Source organism: Penaeus japonicus, unplaced genomic scaffold (genome assembly GCF_977035675.1).
Source record: "Penaeus japonicus unplaced genomic scaffold, GWHDUDI00000001_assembly GWHDUDI00000027, whole genome shotgun sequence".
Classification (NCBI taxonomy): domain Eukaryota; kingdom Metazoa; phylum Arthropoda; class Malacostraca; order Decapoda; family Penaeidae; genus Penaeus; species Penaeus japonicus.
The window spans coordinates 28,993,626-29,018,625 of NW_028234429.1; the positions used below are offsets into that span (position 1 = coordinate 28,993,626).

Consider the following 25,000-nt stretch of genomic DNA (forward strand, 5'->3'; position numbering starts at 1 on the left):
CTCTTTTTCGTTCGCTTTCTCTTTTTCTCTCTCTCTTTCCCTCTTTCTCTTCTTTCTCCTTCTCTTTCTATCCCTCTTTTCGTCCCTCCCTCCCTTCTTCCCTCTTTCCTACTTTCTCTCTCTCTCTCTCTCCCTCTCCCTCTCTCTATCTCTCCCTCTCCCTCTCCCTCTCTCTATCTCTCCCTATCCCTCTCTCCCTCTCCCTATCCCTCTCTCCCTCTCCCTATCCCTCTCTCCCTCTCCCTATCCCTCTCTCCCTCTCCCTCCCTCTCTCCCTTCCTCCCTTTCTCCCTCCCTCTACCCCCCCTCTCTCTCTATCTCTCTCCCCCCCCCCCCCACTCTCTCTCTCTCTTTCTCTGTCTCTCTCTTTCAATCTCAGGGAACGTTCTCCCTTTCTTAAAGTTAAGTGACTGAAAAATTAATTATGATGCTCGGAAAAATTTCCTAAATAGACGTGTTTTTTTTTTTTTTTTTTTTTTAGTCTCTTCACACTATTATTGTTTGAGACATCTTTTGCGAGCGCGCATTTTTCTTCTCGTCTTTCTTACTCTCTTCCTCTTCCTTGTTATCTTCGGCATTCTCTTCCTCCTCTTTCTTCCTTGTCCTGATTATCGTCCTCTTTCTCCCTCCTACTTCTTCTTTCCTTCCCTCTCTTCCCTTCTTCTCCTTTTCCTTTATTGTTTCCCCCTCTTCATTCTCCTCCTTGATTTCCTCCTCCTCTTCATTCTCCTCCTTGATTTCCTCCTCCTCTTCATTCTCCTCCTTGATTTCTTCCTCCTACTCCACCTCTGCCTCTTCTCTTCCTCCTGCTCCTCCACCTCCTTTCTTCCTCCTTTCCACCTTTTCCTCCTTTTCTCGTCTTCCTCTTCCTTTATTGTCTCCTCATTCTCTTCATTCTCCTCCTCCTCCTCCTTCCTTTTCCTCCTCCTCTTCTTCCATTTCCTCCTCCTCTTCTTCCACTTCCTCCTCCTCTTCTTCCACTTCCTCCTCCTCCTCTTCCACCTCCTCGTCTTTTTCCACCTCCTCTTCCTCCTATTCTTCCATATTTTCCTCCTTGCCACGTCTTCCTCCTTTCCTCGTCTTCCTACTCCTCTTCTACCCCTCCCTCTCCACCTTCAGCTGTCTTCCTCTTTTACCCCATCCTGCTCCTCTCCCATCTCTTCCTCCTCCTCTTCCTCATTCTTTTTTACCTTTTCCATCCTTCCCCCTTCCTCTTCCTGCTTCACTTCCACCTCTTCTTTCTCCTGTTTTACCTCTTCTTCCTCTACCCCCCCCTCCCTCCCCCCCATCACCCTAAGGACCCAGCGCAAACAAATCCAAATTCCAGTATTGCAGTAATATCACGTCAATTCTTCAATGACAGAGAGCTTTTTGTCCATCGTTGACATGCGTATCATAGACATCGCGTCACGTATCAATGATGATAATAATCAGTAATGTGTGTGTCCTGTGCATATGAAACATGTGCCGATGCTAATCACATGGGAAACACCGGCAGCCGATCCGAGCGAGCTGGCGTACAAATAATGTTTTTTTTTTTCTTTCTTTCTTTCTTTTTTTATGTGTTGGTCTTTCTTTCGGTCTCGTTCTTTTTTAAATTTAGATGTTCACATATTGTGATTTGTAGTTTGGGAGGAAATAAGAAAATCGGGTTTGGGAATTCGCTCTTCTGGCGTGTTTTTGTTTTTTTTTTCTTTTTTTTTCTTTCTTTCGTTTTAAGACAATCTCTTGTTTGTTCTTTTTGTTGTATTTGTTTGTCTCTTATCTGCGTTTGAAAACTACAATAAAAACGATACCTCTGATGTCAAAGTAAGAATTATTGAATGCATATTCGCCAGTACTAATAGAGAAATAATGATAATTGATGATGAAAGAAAAAAGCCTAGGTTATGATGACGAAAATTATGGAAAGGGAAGACACGAGCATGTGAGCCAACCAGAGGGGAGGTAAATTGCTCAGGAGAACAGCCGATCAGTGGACAGCAGTGTCAATCATCTCGACTGATCATTAGCCAGCAGTTGTCATGTATTGCTTACAGACATCGAATATTTATGTTATTGGCAGCAGAAAAGTCTAAAAAAGGTCATTGGTGCAGCGTCAGTAGCAGCTGATGACCGCGTCAGCGTGGCTCTTTCTTTGAGCACAATTACACCCCCTCTCAAACACGGTATACTTGTAGTTTTATCACTTACTTAATCTTATGGAATATCTATCTATGTAGCTTGTGCAAATCGTGGTTTATTTTCTATATGCGGTTCGATTTATTCTTTAGTCTTTTTGCATTTTCCAGAAAAGAAAGAAGGACGGAATAAGAAAATTCAGTTTTGACCTGAACTACGACCAGAATAAGATACACGTTTAACATTTTTTTTTAGCATCCTGTCGAACGTACTAATGCCTTGAAATGATTGAAATACGGTGTTTAATATAACCTTTCTCTGTTCCCTCCTTTCTTCACCACTCTCCCCCCTCCCCTCCTCCCTCCCTCCCCCCTCCCCCATCTCTCCTCATCCTCGCTGTACCATTACGTTTGTACCATTTGTACCCCGATGACTGTACCCAAGTAGAACACCGTTAAATAGCTACACCAAACGCACTCGGCTGCAAGGAAACGAACACAGCCCTGTAGCTAGCTCATGCATGCATATCTGACGCAGTGACGTGTGAGCTCGGATCGGTGTGTTTGACTGTGGCTTTAGTCTCGAGTGAAATCAGTTGAGTCTACGCCAAATTGGTTTACTTTTCTGTCCGTTTCTCTCTCTCGATTCTCGTTGTGTGCGAGTTTGTGTGTGGATGTGGTTGTGTGGATGTGCTTGTGTGTGGATGTGGTTGTGTGGATGTGCTTGTGTGTGGATGTGGTTGTGTGGATGTGCTTGTGTGTGTGTTTTCATGATTTTTCTTTATTTTGTGTGATTTCAGCTCCTCTTCTCTTCTCTCCTTCTCTCTCTCTCTCTCTCTCTCTCTCTCTCTCTCTCTCTCTCTCTCTCTCTCTCTCTCTCTCTCTCTCTCTCTCTCTCTCTCTCTCTCTCTCTCTCTCTCTATTTATCTCTCCTCTTTCTTTCTTTTCTCTCTCTCTCTCTCTCTCTCTCTCTCTCTCTCTCTCTCTCTCTCTCTCTCTCTCTCTCTCTCTCTCTCTCTCTCTCTCTCTCTCTCTCTCTCTCTCTCTCTCTCTCTCTCTCTTTCTCTCTTTCTCTCTTTGACCTCCCCTTTCTCATTCATTCCTTCCTTCATTCCTTCTCTCTCTCCCTCCCTCCCTAATCACTTTCCCTGTTCTTCTAAACACTCCAAAAAAAAAATCATAAAATGTCAAAAAAAAAAAAAAAAAAAAATCACACAAAAACCTTTCTAATGAGAATTAATCTCCACAGCCTACATCATGGCCAGCGCCGCCCTGTGTGTGATCTGCCTCCTGCTGGACGTCCTCGCTACCTTCATGACGGCTCTGGGTCTCAATAACAACGACCCTGCAGTCAAGACGCGCTATTACCGCATCGCCGTTTGGGTCATGACCCTTGCACGTTAGTATTTTTTTTTTTCTGGGGGGGGGGGGTAGGTTTATATGGAGAAGGTTAGGAGGAGGAAAGTGTGGTAAAGAAAGGAAGAGTAAGTTTGTTTTTGTTTTTATCGATTTTACTTTTTTCATAAAAGGGGTAGGGTTAAGTTGATATATATTTTTTTCTCTCTCTCTAATGAAATATGTTAACATGCGTAAAGTACTTACTTTTATTTTCGGTATTCATTGTTTTTTTCCTCTCAATTTAAAATTACTAATTGATGATGGATGTCTCAGATATAGTGGGATAAAAAATGCTAATTCTCTTTCCCATTTTTCAGTGATCGCCATCCTGGTCGCCCTCATCCTGTATCCAGTGTTCTTCGTGCAGGAACTTGAACTTGGTCAGTTTATATTATCTTTGTGTGATATACTTTGAGGAAGTGAACTCTATTTAATTCAGTTGAACTTACCGTTGCCATTTTTATGTAATTCATGGTTTGACATAGGAGAATAAACTGGACGATACTTACATTATAATGTCGCAGAATATTCAGAATTGAAATAAGTTATCTATATCTTTCTTCTAGTGTCTTTCCTCATATTGTTGATTTTCTCATCTTATTTTTTCTTCCTCTCTTTTCTTTTCATATTTACTATCCGTTATCCCCCAGTCTCACTTCTCTTTACGTTGAGGAACTTATTTAATTCCTTCTATCTCTCTTTTCGTAACTCGGCAACACGCCCGCGCTCTTCGCCCGTAGGGAACACTGCAATCCATTATGTTCATTCTGTGTCGTCGTTTTTTTTTCTGAACTATGTTTTCTCTCTTTTTCTCTGTCTGTCTCCCCCTCCCGTCCCCTCCCCTTCCCTCCCTTTCCCTTCCCTCCCCCTCCCTTCCCTCTCCTTCTCCCCCCCTCTCCCTCCTTCCTCATTCCTTATTTCTGATCCGCACTCCCCAGTCCTCCCAATATTGAATAACGCATTTCTTATATCCCTTTACACATTTTATATCTCCCTCTCTTTCTGTTCCTCTTTTCCCCGTTTCTCGTCCACAATCTCCATACGCAGGAAATTAGTGCTGCTAATCACAGACCTCAGCACCTGGAAAACACCTTTTTTTCATTTTCTCTCTCTGTTTCCCACATCCGACCCGCACTTTCTCTCTCTCTCTCTCTCTCTCTCTCTCTCTCTCTCTCTCTCTCTCTCTCTCTCTCTCTCTCTCTCTCTCTCTCTCACACACACACACACACACACACACACACACACACACACACACACACACACACACACACACACACACACACACACTCTCTCTCTCTCTCTCTCTCTCTCTCTCTCTCTCTCTCTCTCTCTCTCTCTCTCTCTCTCTCTCTCTCTCTCTCTCTCTCTCTCTCTCTCTCTCTCTCTCTCTCTCTCTCTCTCTCTCTCTCTCTCTCTCTCTCTCTCTCTCTCTCTCTCTCTCTCTCTCTCTCTCTCTCTCTCTCTCTCTCTCTCTCTCTCTCTCTCTCTCTCTCTCTCTCTCTCTCTCTCTCTCTCTCACTCTCTCACACACTTTCACTCTCCCTTTGCACCCGCAGGAAACCGCACATTGTGGGAATTCGGATGGGCCTACGGCGTGGGTTGGGGCGCAGCCATCTTCCTCTTCGGCGCGGTCGTGCTCTTGCTCTGCGACCAGGAAGAGGAGGAAATCTACTACAAAGAGCGCACTATTATCCACGCTGAGAACGACTCCAGGTGAGAGAGAGGCTCTGGGCTCTTGTTTGGATTTTTTTTTTTTTTTTAGGGGGGGGGGTTATGATAGAGGGCTTGGACAGTTCAAAAGGAGGGAGGGATGATAGTAAGCTTTAGTAAGATTGTAATGAGATACAGTAAGTGTAATCATTATAGTTTTTGAGAGATTTAGAAATTATTTAAGAGGGTACTTAGTATACCTAAGTGTAAATGTCATGATACTCAGATGACCCTTCTTTTCCAGGGCCTAAATCATCTGCCGTCGAACATGGAAGAGCTCCTTGCAGTGCTATTTCTTAAAGAAAAAGAAACTGAAGATCTCAGCTCTCGAATCTTATAGATACTGGTCAAACACTAGATACATTTGACTCCCAACTGACAAATGGTGTTATGCAAAAAGAAAAACACTCAGTGATAAGATGACAGACAATGGAAAAAGGATAATCACGGATATTTTCTCTCTCTTTTTTTAACCGTAGGCGAGGACCAGTGTCAAGAATGAATCCTGGAGAAAATTCCCTGAACTCGATCCCACCCCCCATGTTCCTCATGTTATGAATGAGCCTGTCCATTTTTCTGTTTGTCCTTGGATCATGTAAAACTCATGAGTGTTGTGGTGCCATGGTGTATGGCCAGTGTGCTGTTGTATGTGTATATATATCCTGTATGCCTCCTATTTCTTCTCCAAGTCTTACTCCTTCTTGCATGCACCTATTCTCCATGCTTTATGATGTGAGATCTTGAAGGAATTGGTGGATACACACACTCACACACAGAACATGTTTTAAACACGTTCTAAAAGTGAGTGTGCAGCTTTCCTCTCGGCCTCTCATGCTTTTGGGCTGGGTAAGAGGTATCACATATTCCTGACCTTTTGAGCTGATATCCCTTTTGGCTGTAGGCAACTTAATGTTTGAATGACTTACAACAGGGAAACATTTCCTTGTACAATGCCAACTTGGATAGTGGAATGAACCCACCTCTGTATAATGACTGTTAATTGCTGACCAAAGATCAGATCATAATGATTGACTAAAGCCATTGCATTTGAACTTAATTAGGAATGGCATTTACATATCTACCGTTATAGGAACTCAGTCATGAATTGATATGGAAGAATTTGCAGAAAATTTGTTTATGTTTTTTTTAGTCTTTCTTTTCTACAAGTCTGCTTTCTGCCTTCTATTCCTGTTTGATTTTTTTTCTATTTCCTCTTCATACTGTTTCAATAGACATCTGCATAACCTTTAGAGAAGTATCTGAAGATCATTTAAAGTTGTACAATTTCTGTAGGACTTTATATTTCTACATTCTGTGTTTAATCTTACACGTTTTGTACAAGCATTGGATTTTTTTTTCTTTATTATAGCTTCTGCAGTTACATTTACCTGCATGTATATGACCCAGGAAGCAATATTCATAATATTTTGCTTGACCTTTGCACTTCTACCATGCTTTTATGGGAATTTGAAAAATATATATTATCAGTGAGAATTAAACAAAGTAAATCATAGTTATAGTTAATTGGAATTCATATGAAAATCTACATAATTAGGCTGTTTCTTAATATACATTTGCATATTATTATAAGAAGGTCAAGCCTTTCTGTAAATAATTGATACAATACCACCCTTCCCCTTTCCGTCTTTTACCCTGTGTAATTATTAGCTGAGTCCTCCTAAAGCTACTTGATAACTAGCCCCAGGTGCAGCTTCTAACATAATTTTGACAACTCCACAAATTTGTTTTTTGTGGGTTTACCTCCCACTGTCTAACAGTAGAGGATGAATTGCATGTAGCTTGCTTTATTATGCTCTTCAGCCAGCCATCGGAAAACAAGGGCTTAATTAAAAGTACAACAGCAGGAAATAGTGAGCCGATAAAAATGAATAGCATTTTGTAATTGTATTTCTGTCACTGGCTAAAAGCGAGAGCAAGACATGTGTAAGAATTTCAATACGGGGAGGAGGCTTTGCATAATGACTTTTTTTTTTTTTTAATATATATTGGTAAGGAAAGAGGTTCTTAGAAATCAAGGAACTTAGATTGGATGTCAGGTAGTGACAATCAGTTTTCATATGTGCACAAAGTCCCTTGCTTAGCTTAGCCCTACTTATACATCAAGGCCAAATAAATGAGACAAGCAGAGGCAAGCAGGACTAGACAAGGCAACAACTTCCAATTGTAGTTAGTGAATGAGAAATAGGTAAATGACGAAGAGGTTTGTATTTGCACCCAGTGTTAGCATTTAAAACAACCCCGTTGGTGGTGTGAGCAATAATAGCATTAAAAGAGGAAGGTCTGAAGAATATTTTGTTGATTTTGGTTTCTTGTTGACAATATTGGCTGTGTTGATATAGGAATACACTCACAAAAAAAAAAGAAATAAAGAATTGGCATTTGTAAAATTCATAAAATAACATTTTAATATCCTTCTAAAGGATAATGTGTGCTGTAGAGTTATATTTCGAAAAAGATGTTGATACTCCTTCCGTCTTAAATGTCCTCCAGTATTTTCAAGAGTTTTATGTCATGCACATGAACTCTAGACTGGCAATACTGAATGCGACTAGTTCTATTATTAGTGAAAACCATCAGCCGATCCCCGCACTTCCCTCCTCCCTTTCAAGATAGGTTAAATTGCCCACATCATATCAGTGTGTCTGAGGCTTCTAGTGCAGTCTTTGTACATAGTGCTTCTCTCTCTTTCTATCTCTCTCTCTCTCTCTCTTTCTGCCTGTCTCTCTTTTTCTTTCTCTTTCACTTTTTCTTTCTCTTCTCTTCTCTTCTATTTGTACCTTCTTTTATTATTATATTCTGAAGTGCCAGTGATTATTGAACATTGCTTAGGGTATTTTTAAGGGAATAGAAAAAACAACAATAATAAGAGCATGGTTGTGAAAATCCTTTGATTTCTTTTTGAATACATTTTTTTGATAGTGTATAACTTTTGAATTTGAAAAGCTAACTCTACTGAAAAAAATGGGATATCTTTTAGCATGGAATAGTGTAAGAACGTCTTCAAGAAAATGTCGTAAAGCAACGCATTGCTCTAAAATACACTTTGAGATTAGCAGTTCATTAACTTTGGTAGTAGAAGCAGTTTTTTATAAGCGTACTGAACTTAGGATTACCAGTCAAATCATGGAAAGCTCCTTTTGCTGCATTTACTGAGCCGACAGGGCTTTAGGTAATTACCATGAAGGACTGTAGACCTGTTGATGGAACTAGTCATGTTATCATTTTTTTTTCATACCATTTTGCAGGAGCAATTAAATTTTTCTTTTTTGCCTTTTTTTTTTCTTTGATTTCTGAACCAACACATTGTTTTATTCAGATTTGGTATTTTAGGTTTCGTATTCGCCATCAGAGCATGTGTTGTTATTACATCTGATGGGGAATTAGATTGTATCTTTGTCTTTTTTTTATCATTTAAAGATTTTGTTCTTTTGTTACTCGCCATTAAACATGTTGGATAGCTTCTTCTCAGACTTAAATGTTGCCATGTGTTCTCTCATCTTTTTTTTTTCTTTTTGTATGTATAAAATGTTTCTCATATTATGTTTGAAATTTGCTAAGGGAAATAAAAAAAAATAAAAATACATACTGTAGCCTCCCCTACCTCCCCCTCCCTACTTCCCCCTTCCTTTCCCCAAGGTCCCTTCCCCCCCCCCCCCTCCTCCCCTTTGCTCCCTGTAGCAGCCCCCTGGAAGGAAATACTTACAGGTTTTGTGGTCTGCTTTTAATCTGGCAACGGCTTGTGGGTAATTAACTGTGAAAAAAAAAAAGAAAAACGAGAAAAGCTTATGTACAAAGTAACGTTCTTATTTCTTTTACAACAAGACCTTTCGGCAAATAAAAATAACAAGAAGACAGGGTAAAAAAAACAAAAAAAAAAAAAAAAAAAAAAAATTCATCTAACCTTTTTTTTTTTAGGACTCGAGTTACCCCACATAGCTGGCCATTCATTCCCTTCCAATAGATAGATATGCAAATGGCACTTCTTTCGGCCTGGCAAGCAGCTTCCTTCAACTTGCCCGACAGACTGTTTAGGGTGGCAAGAAGCTGGTCCTCTCGTAGCAATAAAAACGGCTTGGCTTCATATCAATAAGTAGCCAGTTTGTTTTCACTCCGAAACTGAGTTCCACCAATTTGCTGGATTGTTTTAATGGTCTGTAAATTCTAGATTTTATGTAAAAATACAAAGTCTTTAATATATTATTGATATACATATTGTCTTTCATTTATGATCCTTTTGCAATATTGTTTGTATGTCTGTGTTAGTTGTAGACAAAAATAATGGCAGGTGTTAAGTAATAATATTTTGAACAATATCTTTTCAGGATTCTGTAAGGAATACCTATCTAATTAGATCTCATCCTGATATAATGGTCATGGGCAATCTTGACAATTTGCAAATAGAATTCTATATAAATATGAATATTGTACAATAAAAAGTATACAGCACAGTGTTATCACAACTACATATAATGAAAAAACACCGATTTCATCTTAAATTTCAATTCATCTAATAAATGATGAAATGTCACATTTCACACAGTAACAAGACAACAATCTGATTTTTGTTTACATTTCATATATTTTTATTGATATCTGACAATTTCTAATCATGTAAACTGCATACTGTGCTGAAAGAATGAAGATAAGAAAAGGTATGAAGTTCTTGTAAGACAGTTTATATCACAATATAATAATCATATTGTAAAATGGCTGTGTAGAACTCTACTTGGGCAAATAATAATTTTCATATCTATTAAAATGATGATAATGACAAAGTTATGTACTGAAAAGCAATAACTATTAAATAATATGGTCTCCTTCACTCCTTCAGATAATGATGACAACCACAAATTTGTTTTGTTTACTTCCCACTGTCTAACAATAGAGGATAAACTGCATGTAGCTTGCTTTATTGCGTTCTTGAGCCAGCCTTCGGAAAACAAAGGCTCAGAGTACATCAACAGGATATAGTGATCAAGAAGTATTTGGTAACTCAAAAAATACATTTGCTTCCAGAATCCTAAACAGCATGTTGTTAGACATTCACCATCATAAAACCTATTCTTCAACAGGAAAATCTAGCATCTCAAGAAATCAAGACTTTTATTAAGAATTTTTATACATTATTTACAAGTATAATGGACCTATATCTGCGTACAAAATTATTTCTTTACATCACAAATTTAAAAGAGACCCTTGCTGCACCTACGCAACATTGCATAATAAAAATACAATTGAAAATTCCCTATGGACTCCCTACAACCAGAGCGTATGAACGTCTGCCGAGGTTCTTTGATATGTGGCAGGGAAGACCACATTGTTTTTTTTTTAAATCTTTAAGACAAATTATATAAAATACAACCTTAGTTTCAATGCAGACTGAGGTTGAATGATTTACAATTCTTCTTCTGAGGTTTGTTCAATATTCCAATAACAACCTAGATATTAGTGTTTATAGCAACGTGGAGTAAAAACCAATTTTAATGCTTTTTGGAACACAAAAGGATAGCAGTTAATTCTATCTTCTTTTTCTTTTAATTTCCCGCTCTCATTTACTCATTCTATTTCTTGCTGACATTCATTCTACATCTTTTAAATTCTGTCTCTTTCACTCTTACTTATAGTCTCTTTTAGCCCGTGATGCCGGGTGACAAGATATCACGTCGCTTGGTGGCAGGACCAGCCGCCGGGGACGAGATATTTTGTCACGGCTATCCTTCTGGCCAGCAGGCAGGGTGATTGGGTGTGTAGTGCTTGGCCATGGCCAAGCCTGAGGCATTGGGCTTACCCTTATCGGCCATTTAGAGCCAAAACAGCCCTGTCAGCAACAGATTAAATTCTCTCAATTCCATTTCCTCTCTTTCACTCTCTTGAGTCTTATGTCTTTTGCTCTCTTACTGTCTCTCACAATCTCTTGATTTGTTCCCTCTATTACAATCTCTAATTCTCTACATCTCTCACTGATTCTTTTTCTTTTACATCTCACTCTCATTCTCACATTCACTCACTCACTCTAGAAGAAGAAAAAACAAAGTGATACAGAAATACAACATATAATAAATTCATAAAATGCACTTGAGATTCACCAGACAACCATGTTATGGATTTTATAACTGGTAAAAGAAGGGTTTACTAGGATGACACTATTCTTAATTATAAAATATCTTTATAAGGCTACAGAATGATGAAATAACTGCAACAAATTTTTAAAATACAATAATTGCACAAAAAAGTGATTAAGATGGTATCAATAAAATGCAACAATGATAACAACTAAAAAAAATAATAATCAGAACAACAATATAAATAAATTAATATATAATCCCTAATAAAGTAATCATATCTATTGACAACACCACTTGCAAGGAAGGAATATATGCATCCATAATAAAGTATAATATTTCTGGCAAGCCAGTAAAAAATATTTTGTAAATAATTTTCAACATCATTTCAGTTACTACCAAAGATTGTTTTATTTGATAAACAAGACATAGACAAAACATATAATAATAATAACAAATAATAAAGTAATTAAAAAAATAATCAAAAATATCTTAAAAACTACTTAAAAAATACACTCAAGTCATGAGATGTTTAACACTCATCATTTTAATTTTCCATGAATAATCTTGCTTAAAAAACGCTTAGTGAATTTTCTCAAAGTTGGCGATAGTGATACCGTCTCCCTGTCTATGCAGCTTCACAGTTGATTATATGTTGCACTCTCCTTATCCTTCTGTGTACTTACATATTAATATTTGTTTTGTTTTTGTGTTGTTCTTTCTTTTATGTGTGTTTATGGGTGTGTATGTTTGGTTGTTATGAGAACAGATGTGCTAGCATTAGGTGAATATAACTGCTTGTGATTAATCATGTGTGTGAGAATGTGTCTGTTTGTTTGTCTTGCGTTTGTGTTTTTCTTTCTTTTATGTGTGTTTAAGAGTGTGAATGTTTTTTTTGATGTGAGGATGGATGTGCTTGCATTAGGTGAATATATCTACTTGTGGTTAACCATGTGTGTGGGAATGTGTAGGTAAGGGTGCAATGCATCTTTGTTGATACATTTGAGAGTACCGGTAATGCAGATACGAGAAAGCACGTGAGGAAGTGTGTGATCTTACATGCATTCACATACATGTGCTCGTGCATATGTCTCTCTTAGTGAGCAAGATTGACGTAAACACCAGTCTTGTAAAGCACCTAGGATAACTGGACAAAAAAAGAAAGAAAGAAAAAATAAAGAACATAAAGCTAAACAAAACAGGTGCCCAAAGTAAAAAGAGGTATTCAGAGGTTTATATTGCAACAGGAGGTTCACACAGCACAGAAGGGAGACATGTTTCTCTAATAACATTAAACAACCTCAGTGCATGATGAATATGCGAAACATAATTGCCCAGACGCATAAAACTGATACAGACACTGGTATTCTGATTAAATTTAAAAAAAGGGGGGGGAAAGAAAGGAAAATAAAAAATAAAAACCAAAACAACCTTGAAAGTTATGAAAGTATTACATGGAAAGAAAACATTAAAATTCAACATAGCAAACCATCTACAGTGGTTTCTTTGGCATTGAGAGTGAGATTTAAAATTGATTTAAATTAAAACAAAAGAAATTAAAACATCTTCAACACTTACAAACACAAGAACTCTGATAAAAAGCAAAGGGGAAAAACATAACATAAAATCACATGAATTAAAGCTCTTCCACAAGTCATCCTAAAATGCTTGTTTTCTATCAGTTAGAATCTCATGCACTTCTACTTCTAGTCATAGTTGGCATAGCTGCTCTGGAACAGCACTATCATGATCATTGATTTAAGTACATTTAGATGACTATGTTCAGGCACACATCACAAAAACTTTTGGTTTTTTTTTTATCATATACACATATGAAAAAAAAAATATTTGCAAAAAGACTCGTATACTCGGCTTTTTAAATTAATTCAGAAATGGCTTAGGACTGAAAACTACATCTGTGATACTTGTAATGCTTTTCATACAGACATACACACACAAAGAAAAAAGAATAATAATATAATATATGATCAACCAACAATCAACAAATTTTTTGATGAACCTCTCACCCATAACAGATCTACATGTTAAAGTCATCTCATTCACCAAATAACTGTATATTTCATGTTTGGATAATAATAATAATAAGAAACAAAACAGAAAGGAAGAAAAAGATTTGAGAAGTAAAAAACACTCTTCCAAATATGGCAAGAACAGGAAAAGTCATTCTCCATTCTTCTCCTCTTTTAGCATCATGGTAAAAGCTCTTCTAAATATATCAATTCTCTTCTATGAACTAATAACGGCTAAGATAAATGCAAAAAATAAATGGAGAGAAAATCAATAAGAACTAAAAAAAAAAAAAAAATGATATATAAAAAACAGCAACTCAATGTTAGAACCAGAAAATCATTATACACCTTAAAGCACATGTTCATACACCATTTGATACCTCCTTCCTCTACATTTCCGTACAAACAAAAAAGAGAAAATAAAACCACCTCCAACATACCTAGTGTACTCTGTGAAGATGAATGGTTTGTTCAAGATCATTACCTTAAAAATATAGATCAAGGAGAGAATATTGCTTAAAAATTAGATTTTGTCCGTTAAAGAGAAATTTGACTGAATAAAAACAGACAGGCTGAGAAATATATGTAGAAAAAGACTTTATGTACAAGTGTAAGAGAGATTATTTGCTAATGAATTTAGCAAAGATAAAATTAAGACATGTTGACACATTTTTCAAGATTATATTCAGCAAATATTCCACCTTCTTGAAATGAATGCACCATTGTGATAGAGTAGAAAAAAGATGAAGAGCTCATAAAATTATTTATAAGCCAATTCCTGATATACTTCCTTTAGGAAAATTCAAGATGGAATGATGGAAAGCACACAAAATAAAATTTAAACGTAAAAGAATATGTTGGGTTTTTCCCCAATATCTGTAGGGGGAACATCAAAGAAAAATCTACAACTACACAAGTTGATTTAAGCTCTTGACGAAGACTGTCCTTCAGATTTTGAAACCCACAAAACCCCTACACTATCCAGTCCGAGGTCTTCCTCCAACGCTATCTATCCCCTGTCCCTCTCTGTTCACCACATCACCTCCTACACTGCTCCTCCACCAGGCTCGAGATCTTCTGCCGAGTCCGCTTGTTCACGTGAGTCATGGTGGACATGAGGGCGTTCAGCTGCCTGGGGGAGTAGTCGGACCCATTCTGCTGCACCCACTCCTCCAGCGCCCCCTCAGGTAGGTAGTAGGCCTTGATGAAGGTCTCCACCAGGTGTTTGTCAGGCAGCGGGCGCACCTTGGTCAGGCACTCTAGCTTCATGAGGAATTGCTGAGGAAGAAAGGGGAAGGAATGGGGTCTTTGTAATTGTAATTTGGATGGGTGAAAGACAGATCTAAAAAAATAATAATAACAAAATAAGTGAAGTTTCTTATAGAAATCTTGTCTCCTACTGATTTATTTGATGATTACCATATTTAAATGAATAATCTCTTAATGATGTATGGCATGATTTTAAGATGTGTCCTGGGAGAATGTGTATGTGTGTGTGTGTTAGGGTTTTGACATCATGGATACTCAACATGCTTCCAGAGAGAGAACATGAAAAAACAAAATAAAATCATATATAAGCCTCGGGTAGCGGCTGACTACAACTCTAGCATGAAGAGGGTGGATCAGCTAGCTCAATCTTACAACACTTCTCACAAGTCCATGAAGTGATACAAGAGGGTTCTGTTCTAATATCTGGATATGGTGGCCGTCAAGACTTCCCTGGTGCACATGAAATTCCAGGGACAGCTTACTTACTAGCTAAGGAATGATCATCACTGAGAAACTAGACAGTTCATGGCTGTTCCTCCTGCAGCAGCAATACCAGACTCTGAAGTGCTATAGAGCATTTCCAGGAACCAATCCCAAATGGTCATTACAAGCAGTTTCATGTCTGCTACTCCCATAGTAAGAGGAAGGAGACCCAGGTCATGTGTAGTGTCTGCAACATTGCATTCTGCCAGTTGGGGCGTTTTCAGAATTATCAGACCAGGTCTCTTTCCTCTTACCATGGGAGCAGTAGTGTGCATATATATATATATAACAAAAATAATGTATACTAACAAATATTAACCCTATGACGACGGTGCGTCACACCCGTGTGACACAGGTAAATGCCCAATGCCGGGGCGACACACCAGTGTGACGTTCCTAATGCAATATTGCATAGGCCCGGCATAGGGGGTTTCCACCTATCGCCGGGCCCGTCGGGATTGGGTTAAACAAAATAAAAAATTGCAAGAAACCCTATTTCTATCCTCCCATTATATCATAATTCCTCTTTTATATGGAGTGGGCCCATAAAGAGCTAAACTGGATTCCAGTAAATGTGTTAAATCTATAACAACTCTTACAACTATTACAGTGCATAGTAGCCCCAGTGGCAAGCCCCTCTAAGTTGTGAATACACCCCAGTGAGATGACCATGCAGCCAAATCAGTTCCATCATGAACTGTTAATGCCCTTTCATTCATCTATCTATCTATATATATATACATATATATATATATATATATATATATATATATATATATATATATATATATATATATATATATATATATATATATAATATTAATCACATCATTATTCTTTTTTTTTATATACACATAACACCCTGAAAAACATTCTTAATAAAAACACCCACACATTCATATTAAAAACAATCCACAGATCATACTAGATTACAGCAAAACATCTTGTATTACAACTATCAAACATATAATATCTTTAGAGATTACCTGATAGTCGAGCTGCATAAGTGATCGTCCCTCATTGGTGCATCTACGGGCAGAAGCAAAGCCCTCTAACAAGGTGCGGTTTGTAATGCGCACGATGCATTCCCAGAGTGCATTGTATGCCTCTGCTGGTATTGGGGAAATTCTGCTAATCTCCTCTAACTTCATGCTCAAAATCTGGAAAATAAAGTAATGGAAAATTATATTTGGACCTCAAACTGGTGATGCTACTCAGATTTCTTACAATATCCTAAAATGAAAGAACTGCTTTCATTTAGTATTGCCGCCTTATATGATATTTCCCTCTAGTCCTTATATCCTATTTTGCATTCAATATCACTGCTTTCTATGGAATTCATTCTAAACTTTCACCTTCAAAATGTTGTCAAATTAATTTTACATAAACACAACAACAGACACAAAAACAATTTTTATATTCAATTTAGTTCAACAAAGAATGTGAGAAAACCAACAGAAACCAGACTGCCTTGCGACAAAAAAGAGTATTCTTGACTGGGCAAGGCAAACTCTCCTGAGTACAGGACACAGGTCCAATAATTCAGAGCACTCAAGACAGCCTTCAGTGAAATTACCTTATGGTGTATCATTTGGCTTTGGTTTCAAGTTTTTTTCAAAACTTTCATTCCAGTTGCTTAACAAATTATTTTACAAAGCAAGGACAAATATCTGATCTATCCTTCTGAGATTCAACTCCTCATACCAATGAATCATCATAATTGTGAGTGCAATAAGCTTCAATTCAATTAGTAAAACTGAAAAAATAAAAAAAATAATTTAGGTAAGTATACATAAAGAAGAATCAGTTGCACCCATAGTATCAATTTCTTTAAACTGAACTTGAACAAACATTTTGATAGAAAATTTCTCCAAGCACTTCAGTCTACAATTCAAATGCATTCAAGCAGCAAGACAGAGGGAACAACACATGAATTATTCTATTTCCCCTGTCTCTCTTTCACTAAATATCTGAGGACTGACCAGCCCTACTTCATTCACAACTTTCTGCCTCTTTGAAATTGGTCTAGGCAGATGTGTGTACCTGAGATCTACAGCAGAATGTCATCCACAGAACAGGGCATGTCATTTAATAATCAGGGATCAGCTACAGTACCAAATAATTGGCAATGACTAAATAATTGGCAAGTCTGATTATGCTAACTCCAACATAGATTTTGAATAAGTTGGACCAGTTTCATTGACCCGTTAACGACGGGTGACGTGTTTTTTCGTCATACATGGTGCAGGAGCTCTGGCCTGACAACGGGCATCATGACATTTGTGGATTTTGTATCAGTGTTATTTTATTGTGCTATGAGTAAGGAGTGAGTGACGATGACAACTGCGGTCATAATTATTATAACTGCTGTAATATTAGGCAAAATGGGTTTCACCTCACATCCAAAACCTAGATGGCACCACTTTCTTCTAGCACCAGCAGGAGAAAGAGCCTTGAATGGCACCCATCTACTGTCTTTAGCAAGCACCATCTTTATAGAGTGATGGCACATAGCTAGTTGCCGACCTCTTGCTCTAAAGTACCATAGATGAAAGATGTGCAGGCAGAATGAGAGGAGGAAGGTGACTCAAACCATACCTAGTGTCTATAATGTGCCCCTGTGCCAGGATGGATGCTTTGTACTGTGGCACCCACAGTCATAAGCACAAGTTTCCTTCCTCTTCTCTACCTCTTTATGTTATCCTCATTGTAGATGGTTATATGTTTTGTATTCGTTCATGGCAGCACGCAAATACAAAAAAAATAAATTTGCTTTTTGTTCTCCACTAAAACAGCAATACTTCTATCACATTGAGTCCAAAGAAAAAAATGAGCTGATATGGACCCTGAACTACAATTTTAGTCAACTGCAGAATTGATAGAGCCTGTGATATGATAGATATGTCTCTCTATATAGTAAAACACACAAAAAATAAAACACAAAAATGGCTCTAACTCTACAATGAGTGACTAAAAGAGTGTAGGAAAAGTCAAGGTATGTTGCATGAAGCTGCCTCACTTTGAAATAAACCCATCCTGGAGCCTGGGTAAGCAAATCTATCCCCGTCGTTAACAGGTTTAAAAAAATAAAGAGAAAAGTAACTTATAAGGCATCTGAATAACAATATATACTAATGAAGAAATGCAAATATAACAAACATTATTCTAGGTGATGGGACAGATCAATCTCATTAACAAATAAGAAGTAAGGAAGAGGTGTCACAAAATACTACCAATACTAATAATAGTGATGAAGAATATATAATCTAATTTCTTCACATATACAGATATTTAATAACCAAGAAGGCAAGCTAATTAACCCATTGTAGATGAGGCCAAAAAGACGGGTGTCAATGCGTACATGATTCGTCATTGGAATCTGTTCACAAGTGAAGCGCGCTCACAGTCAAGAAGTATTATGGCTGTAATGGTGCTAGCTTTAGAGTTACAGAGTCTAAACCCTTGTTTTGTGATGGATTTATGGAAAAATATTATCTAGGCTAGTCTACACTGCCCATAAAATGGAGAAAACATTTTCCCTGTCCCTCTAATTTTTAGCCGGTGCCACCAGCATCGTAGACTGCCCATCATGACCGCCAGTCAGGTCGTTAAGTACCCCGTCTGCACTAGGCTAACAATAAAGTAATACCTTGTGCAAAGACTTTCATTCTTGTATCCTCTATATTTTCTGAAAACAGAACTCAGCAATAATTCCTCCACCTTGCTTCAAGATACTGGTATAGTAACTGTCATACAGTGAGGCAAAAAAGCCCCTTCCCCCTCCTCCTATTGCTCCACATTCCATCAATCAGGTTCTTTTATATTTTGGGAGTCAACTGAAAGATCTGTTTTCATTAAGGGAACATCTACATACAGAGAGATACTTCTGCTAATGCACACAGTCAATAATGCATTTCTCAGTCAATAATGCATTTTTTAACCCAAATCTTCTGGGTTGGTGATCTCTGGCTCGTGGTGCATTTCCGGGAGGCCACCGTGTAGACCTATTCCGGGCAATTATCGGGTGGGGTGCGGTACGCGCTGTGCACGCGTTCCTCCAATGCTTCCTCCAATGCAACCTTTTATTGATAGTTTTATATCATGTTTAATAATAAACATTCATTTTTTTTCTGTTTTACATCTAATTTTTATGTTTTGATAAAGGTATGTAAAAGAATACATATAAAATATATAAAAGGTATTTACATCATGCTTTTTTTTTAATTTGCCACATGGACTTAACTAAAGCATGTATCACATAGTGCTACATCACAGAAGCGACATACGTAGTGGGACATAGTCCTTTTACAATTCAATTCTCAGCAATATTTACATTGGCAGTATTTCCCTCACACATTCATTTCAAGGGGATGAGCTGGAGCATTGAAGCGGGACTATGAAGGTGATTGGAGAGATCTGGATGGCGTAACTGCTCGATGAGGGGTGATATTCCTCCCCCTCCTCGCTGTCATCCCTGTTGGCCGCTGAAGTCAGTCAGCGATAAGCTGGAGGTGGAAGTCCAGCCGAGTCATTTTACCACCCAGCCACTTCAGCACATTATGAGCATTGATTATTGCCATATCCAGTATGCTGTAAAGCAGTTTCACATACCATTTATTGGTCTTCCTTGCTGCTGAATATGACTGTTCTAGCTGGTCACTTATATTGACTCCTTTCATCCCACCGTTGTAATCTACAAAGCATAGGGGTTTCCTTATCTCCCCTCTTCTGATAGGTGGGAGGTTGACTATTTCATCCCCCTTGTGCACTGTAGACAAGATGTTAACTGGCTTCTTGTCAAACCAAGACATTGCCAGCATCCCTGCCCTTGATGTCCTTAGTTTATTGTCCCCTTTCTTTTTCACTGAAAGGTCTTTGGGTATGAACTTCCTATTTAGCTTTACAGTGCTTACGGTTTCTGTTTTCCAGGACTGACGGTGGTGGAAGAGAGTGGGCAGTTCATGCATCAGGTCTACAACGGTTTCCATGCTTACATTGACGTCACTTTGGTCTTACCCTATGTATACACAGCTGCTTTCCCATCACTTGTGCACAGTTTGTACACTTTCATTCCAAACCTGGCTCTCTTTGATGGATTGTATTGGACATGATTCATTGACAGCTACCTTCTTTCTCCAGGTGAAGACCTCTTTGAAGCTCCTTTGCAGTGTGTCTATTATAGGCCTGAGTTTCCACAAGTGGTCACCTGTTGCTGATAGGTATTCATAATCATTGAAGTGGAGGTTGGAAAGTCAATAAATCATATCGATCTCTTGAAATTGTCTTACAGAACACATCACAACTCACAGTAGGGTTATCACACCAAAAAATCTACTAGTTGGTCAGTGCTGAACTCCCATGAGGAGACGGAGAGCTATATATTTCTGTAGCTTCTCTACAATGCTGTCCTCCCAGGCCTTCATGCGAGAGGATTGGTTGGGCAGATGCTGCTGAGCATACAAGTTCATCTCTATCCAATGTCTGCCAAAGATCAGGGGGGAAGAAGCAGTCCAGGATATCTTTGGGCATTGAGTCCTCCTCAGGGGCAAGTCCAGCTTTCAATCCAGGAGTGCCACTAAAGCCATGGTGATGTGGCACATTCTCCTCCTTGAACTACCTTTTCCATCCGTTGGACCCAGGGGTGTTGCAAGTAATGTGGCAGCAGGTGACCTCCGACAAAGGCTCAATCAAAGTATCGCGAGCAGAGACATAATCCAGCAATTCTTCGTTCCTTTTCAGTTCTTGAAAACTACAATCTCTATCTGCTTTGAACCTGTCGTCAAGGTTGTCTGGATCACCTACGTCATCCTTGTCATCCCAGTCAGAATCTCCGAGCAAGGGAACGGCAGGTGGTTGATTGACGATGGGATCATAAGTTGAGGTCGATTGCTGAGGCTCACTCACATCGGTAAATGACAAAAGCCCTCACAGACATGAGTTCCCTTCAAGGTAGCAGGAGCTAGAAGATCACTTCTGCGGCCAGATAGTCGGCCAGCAGAGTAGTGAGAGGCATGGGTGCATGATGCTGATAAAATATGAGGTATGTTCAAGGAACAGAGGTCTGGGTAAGAGTGATTTTAGTCAAAAGGTAAGGGCATAAGTCACCTTGTGATGATTTTAGCTGGCCTCACTTGTATAACTGCATTCGGCCTCATTTACAGAAGAAGGATTGTTATGGGGGAGGAACAATCAGGGATCTCAAGAAGAAATCACCATCACCTTTGTAGCTGGCTTCATTTGAGAAGATGGCAAAAATTACTTATAACATTGTTTTCATGTATGTGTCTTACATAATAGTCTTTATACTTTTTTATAATTATCTTTATATGACAATATAAAGTCTCAGCATATTGGATTCTCCAAAACTGAATAAAAATGTCATAAAAAGTTATTGAAATATGAGCAAGAAAATCCATATTTCGATGTTTTCTTTTATAAAAATGTAACAAATGTAAAACACAAAAGAATAATTTTAGGTCTGATCTAAGTTTATAGATTAACTCATCACCACCACCTTTTTAGCCGGCCTCATCTGCATTATTTCATCCGGCCTCATTTCCAGAACAAGGTGGTGGGAAGTGGAGGGTGAGGGATGGTGGGAAGTGGAGGGTGAGGGATGGTGGGAAGTGGAGGGTGAGGGATGGTGGGAAGTGGGATAGGAGATGGCGGAGGGGGAATGGTAGAGGGGGAAGGTTAGAAGGGGATCTCACGAGCAATCGCTGTCAGTTTCATAGCTGGCCTCGTTTGTGATGGAGGGGATTGTCCCAGAGAAAATACTGAGTGACACCGAGACCGTCATCTATGTATGACACCCGAAAGATCAGGAAATAAGCATGCCGTCATCTACACATGATGCCAAGAAGAATGTCAAGTAAGGTGCCGTCATCTATACATGACACCTGGAAGTTTTGCATCTAAGTAATGCATAAAATACTTCATGATGCTTAGTTCATAAAATGAAAATAAAGTATCAAACTTTCAGTAAGTGACATCACACTCTACTTCACTAACCCAGCAGTGCTTACTCTGAGTAAATATTATGACTTCAGTGCAAAATATAAATGCCTAACCTGAATTAGTTATCATTATTTCTAAAAAAAAAAAAAAAAAAAAAAGTATATCATTAAATTACTCATCATAATTTCTTTCAACATAATCTGTGGATTAAGTAAGTTCTAATATAATCCTTTTGTCTTTAGATTTTTAGATTTAGATTTAGATCTCTCACCCAATGAGAATGTAACAGTAGATTGATCACTGTGGCTAACTTTGCCAGATTATATGGCATCAGGTATAATTGTTTACTTTCACATTTATATTAAATGTGTATAAATGCACAAAGTCGACAAGTCAATGCAACCCTGATTCCTTAAGCTTATAGTACATTATTCTCAAGTAAAGTGGAGTATCTTTAGGCTAATGATAAATAACAAGGAAATTTTCCATGTGGTGATACTGTATATCCAAAGCAAAAATAGTTATCAATACTGAAACTTTCATAAATTTAATGTAATATACTGAATTAGAAAATTAGACAGGACTAAATAATATTGGTTACTTGCTGGTTGAAAATACACCCTTTTACTATCTTTACATATACATACACAGTAGACAAGAACACACAGAAGCAGGAATATTTTACCCTATAATAATGATGGTAGCAAAATTTAGTTTGACAGTAACATACCCATTGGAATATCATACCAAGTTCTACTCACACAAAAATACAGACAGACACACAAACAGACAGACAGACAGACACACATACACAAACACAAAAAGGCTAATTAAGCAAAAATGCATCACCTCAAACTACTACAGTTGAGCAAGAATGAACAGGTTATACAGCTGTGTGATGTCATTTCAAAATTCACAAATGCCTTACCTGAAGTTGTCTAAGCAGGACATCAACATACTGGCTGTGTTGGCTCATGAGGTCATTTATATCCCACTTCACACTGGACATGCGATTCAAAATGCTATCGTAGTCTATCACTTGAGAGGCCACAGTTGTGTAAACATGGTGACGTATCTGTAATTACACACAAAATAAAAAATTACACAAGGTAAACAAAGGTAAACAAAGTAACAAGTGTCACAAAATAATTCATGTACAAAAATTGGAAGGTGTTAGGTGTTATGCCAGAGGACCATATACAACACCTACTAACCAGTTGCAGAAAAAAACTAGAAATTAGAGCAGCGGGGAAAATGCTTTCTACATGCTCCTGGCAGCACAGACTTTACCTAATGAGCATTTCCTCTTATATCCATCTCAGAAATTGGATTTCTAGCACTAATAAAGCCTGTCTAATGGCATATGTAAGCTGCACAATCTAGAATTCCATAGATATGACTAACACAAACATTGCTTTAGTGTTACAAGTAAATGAAAGAGAGTAAGGAAAGCTGTGATATGTCATGTACTGCTCTCTCACTCTAAAATACGATGCGGACCTGGCTTGTAAATCTATTTTTTATCTCAAACCAGTTCAGAACTTATTTCGTGAAAATGATTGTCATCATTCCTACAGCTGGGGCTCTCTCTCTTTACATTATAAAATTGCCACTAAATAATACAAAAAGTAGTGATCAAGGCATTCTTTTCAAAGATAACATTTTGAACCCTTCAAATAAGTTCCTATAATATCCTAAAATTCTCAGAACTCAGACACACAATACCCAAACACACAAGAAAAACTGCCAGTACCCTCACCTCAGGCGTGATCTTGACGGTGCCTGTGTAGAACTGCTGCAAGAATGTTCTCCGCTGCTGTGGGATGAGAGGTTCAATGTGGCAGTGCAAGGCCTCTAGCTGAGCTGCCAAAAATGCTAGGCTTTCCACCGCCACCACTCGCACTGGCAGCCCATATATGCTCTCCACTGAGGTTGTGTCTACAACAGGAGATATGGAGGGACTTGGCACCTGGAGAAGGGAGAGGAGGATGCTGTATTTGTGATATTCCAGAAGATATTTAAGATAGAGTCCAAATTGTGCAGTAGGATGACTGTTTTACATGTCTGGCATGGTGCCATCCGCGTCTACGACCGACTCTGCCTTTGCAGCAAATCATGCCATCCGCTGCTAATGGGTTAATGGGTTAATATACTTTCTTTTTAACCCCTTCAACATGAGGATGCTTATACTGCGTCCTCGCAGCGCTCGCGTCAAATCCGAGGACGCGCATACTGCGTCCTGGCTGAGTTCTGGTGGAATTGAGTTTTCTTTCTTCCGGATACTGTACGATATCTTTCAGAATAGAGGTCGGATATGATACGATATATTACTTGACTTTCATTATCATTAATTTATCACATAAGAGTGATGGACCCTGCTAGCAATCATTTTATTATTTATTTATTTATGATGGACCCTGCTAGCAATCATTTTATTATTTATTTATGGAACATTATGTAAAAATATAAAACTTATTATGATTAGTTTACCATACTATTTCAATCGTTTTCTTTGGTCATCTGAGTGAGGCCTCCCACCAAGGTCACTCTTTCCATCTTCCTCCCAACCCATGTAAATAACTTGTCACATGCATATGGGGGAAGAGGTTAACTATGCATATTTTGATAAATAACACATGATGATTATGTTGAGGTTTTGGCTTAAAACTTGTAGAGGTTTTGGCTTAAAACTTGTCATACTCAGTAGCGATGTTTAAAATTTGTCGCGTGCCGGCAGCTCGGATACGGCGCGAGGAGCGTTTTCTACTGCCCGTAGTGAATGGGTTAAGTAATAATTTAAAGACTGTAATTATAAATCCATCATAATTTCTATAATATACATATAACACCAAGTATAATGCTACTGCTCAAACTGGTGAAACTTTGCAAAAAGAGAAAATGTTTTGATTTTTAACCCATTCACGCTGATTGATGCATGATCACAGTGTAA

The 25,000-nt window shown here is 38.2% G+C and overlaps 2 protein-coding genes across 2 annotated transcripts in view; one reads left to right on the top strand and one right to left on the bottom strand.

Annotated features, from left to right (window-relative positions):
- The window catches only part of LOC122243925 (uncharacterized), a 55,619-nt gene extending 46,160 nt beyond the window's left edge, over positions 1–9,459 (top strand). The window contains exons 3-6 of the mRNA XM_043001684.2: positions 3,370–3,519; positions 3,836–3,898; positions 5,075–5,231; positions 5,473–9,459. Of these exons, the coding sequence (XP_042857618.2) occupies positions 3,370–3,519; positions 3,836–3,898; positions 5,075–5,231; positions 5,473–5,479 (377 nt within the window). The 3' untranslated portion in view covers positions 5,480–9,459. The remainder of the gene's footprint in view (positions 1–3,369; positions 3,520–3,835; positions 3,899–5,074; positions 5,232–5,472) is intronic.
- An 876-nt stretch (positions 9,460–10,335) lies between these two features.
- Vps50 (vacuolar protein sorting 50) overlaps positions 10,336–25,000 on the bottom strand; it is a 26,785-nt gene continuing 12,120 nt past the window's right edge. The window contains exons 5-8 of the mRNA XM_043001672.2: positions 23,810–24,019; positions 22,979–23,125; positions 16,080–16,253; positions 10,336–14,619 (exon numbers count right to left, since the gene is read on the bottom strand). Coding sequence (XP_042857606.2) covers positions 14,380–14,619; positions 16,080–16,253; positions 22,979–23,125; positions 23,810–24,019 — 771 coding nt within the window. The 3' untranslated portion in view covers positions 10,336–14,379. The remainder of the gene's footprint in view (positions 14,620–16,079; positions 16,254–22,978; positions 23,126–23,809; positions 24,020–25,000) is intronic.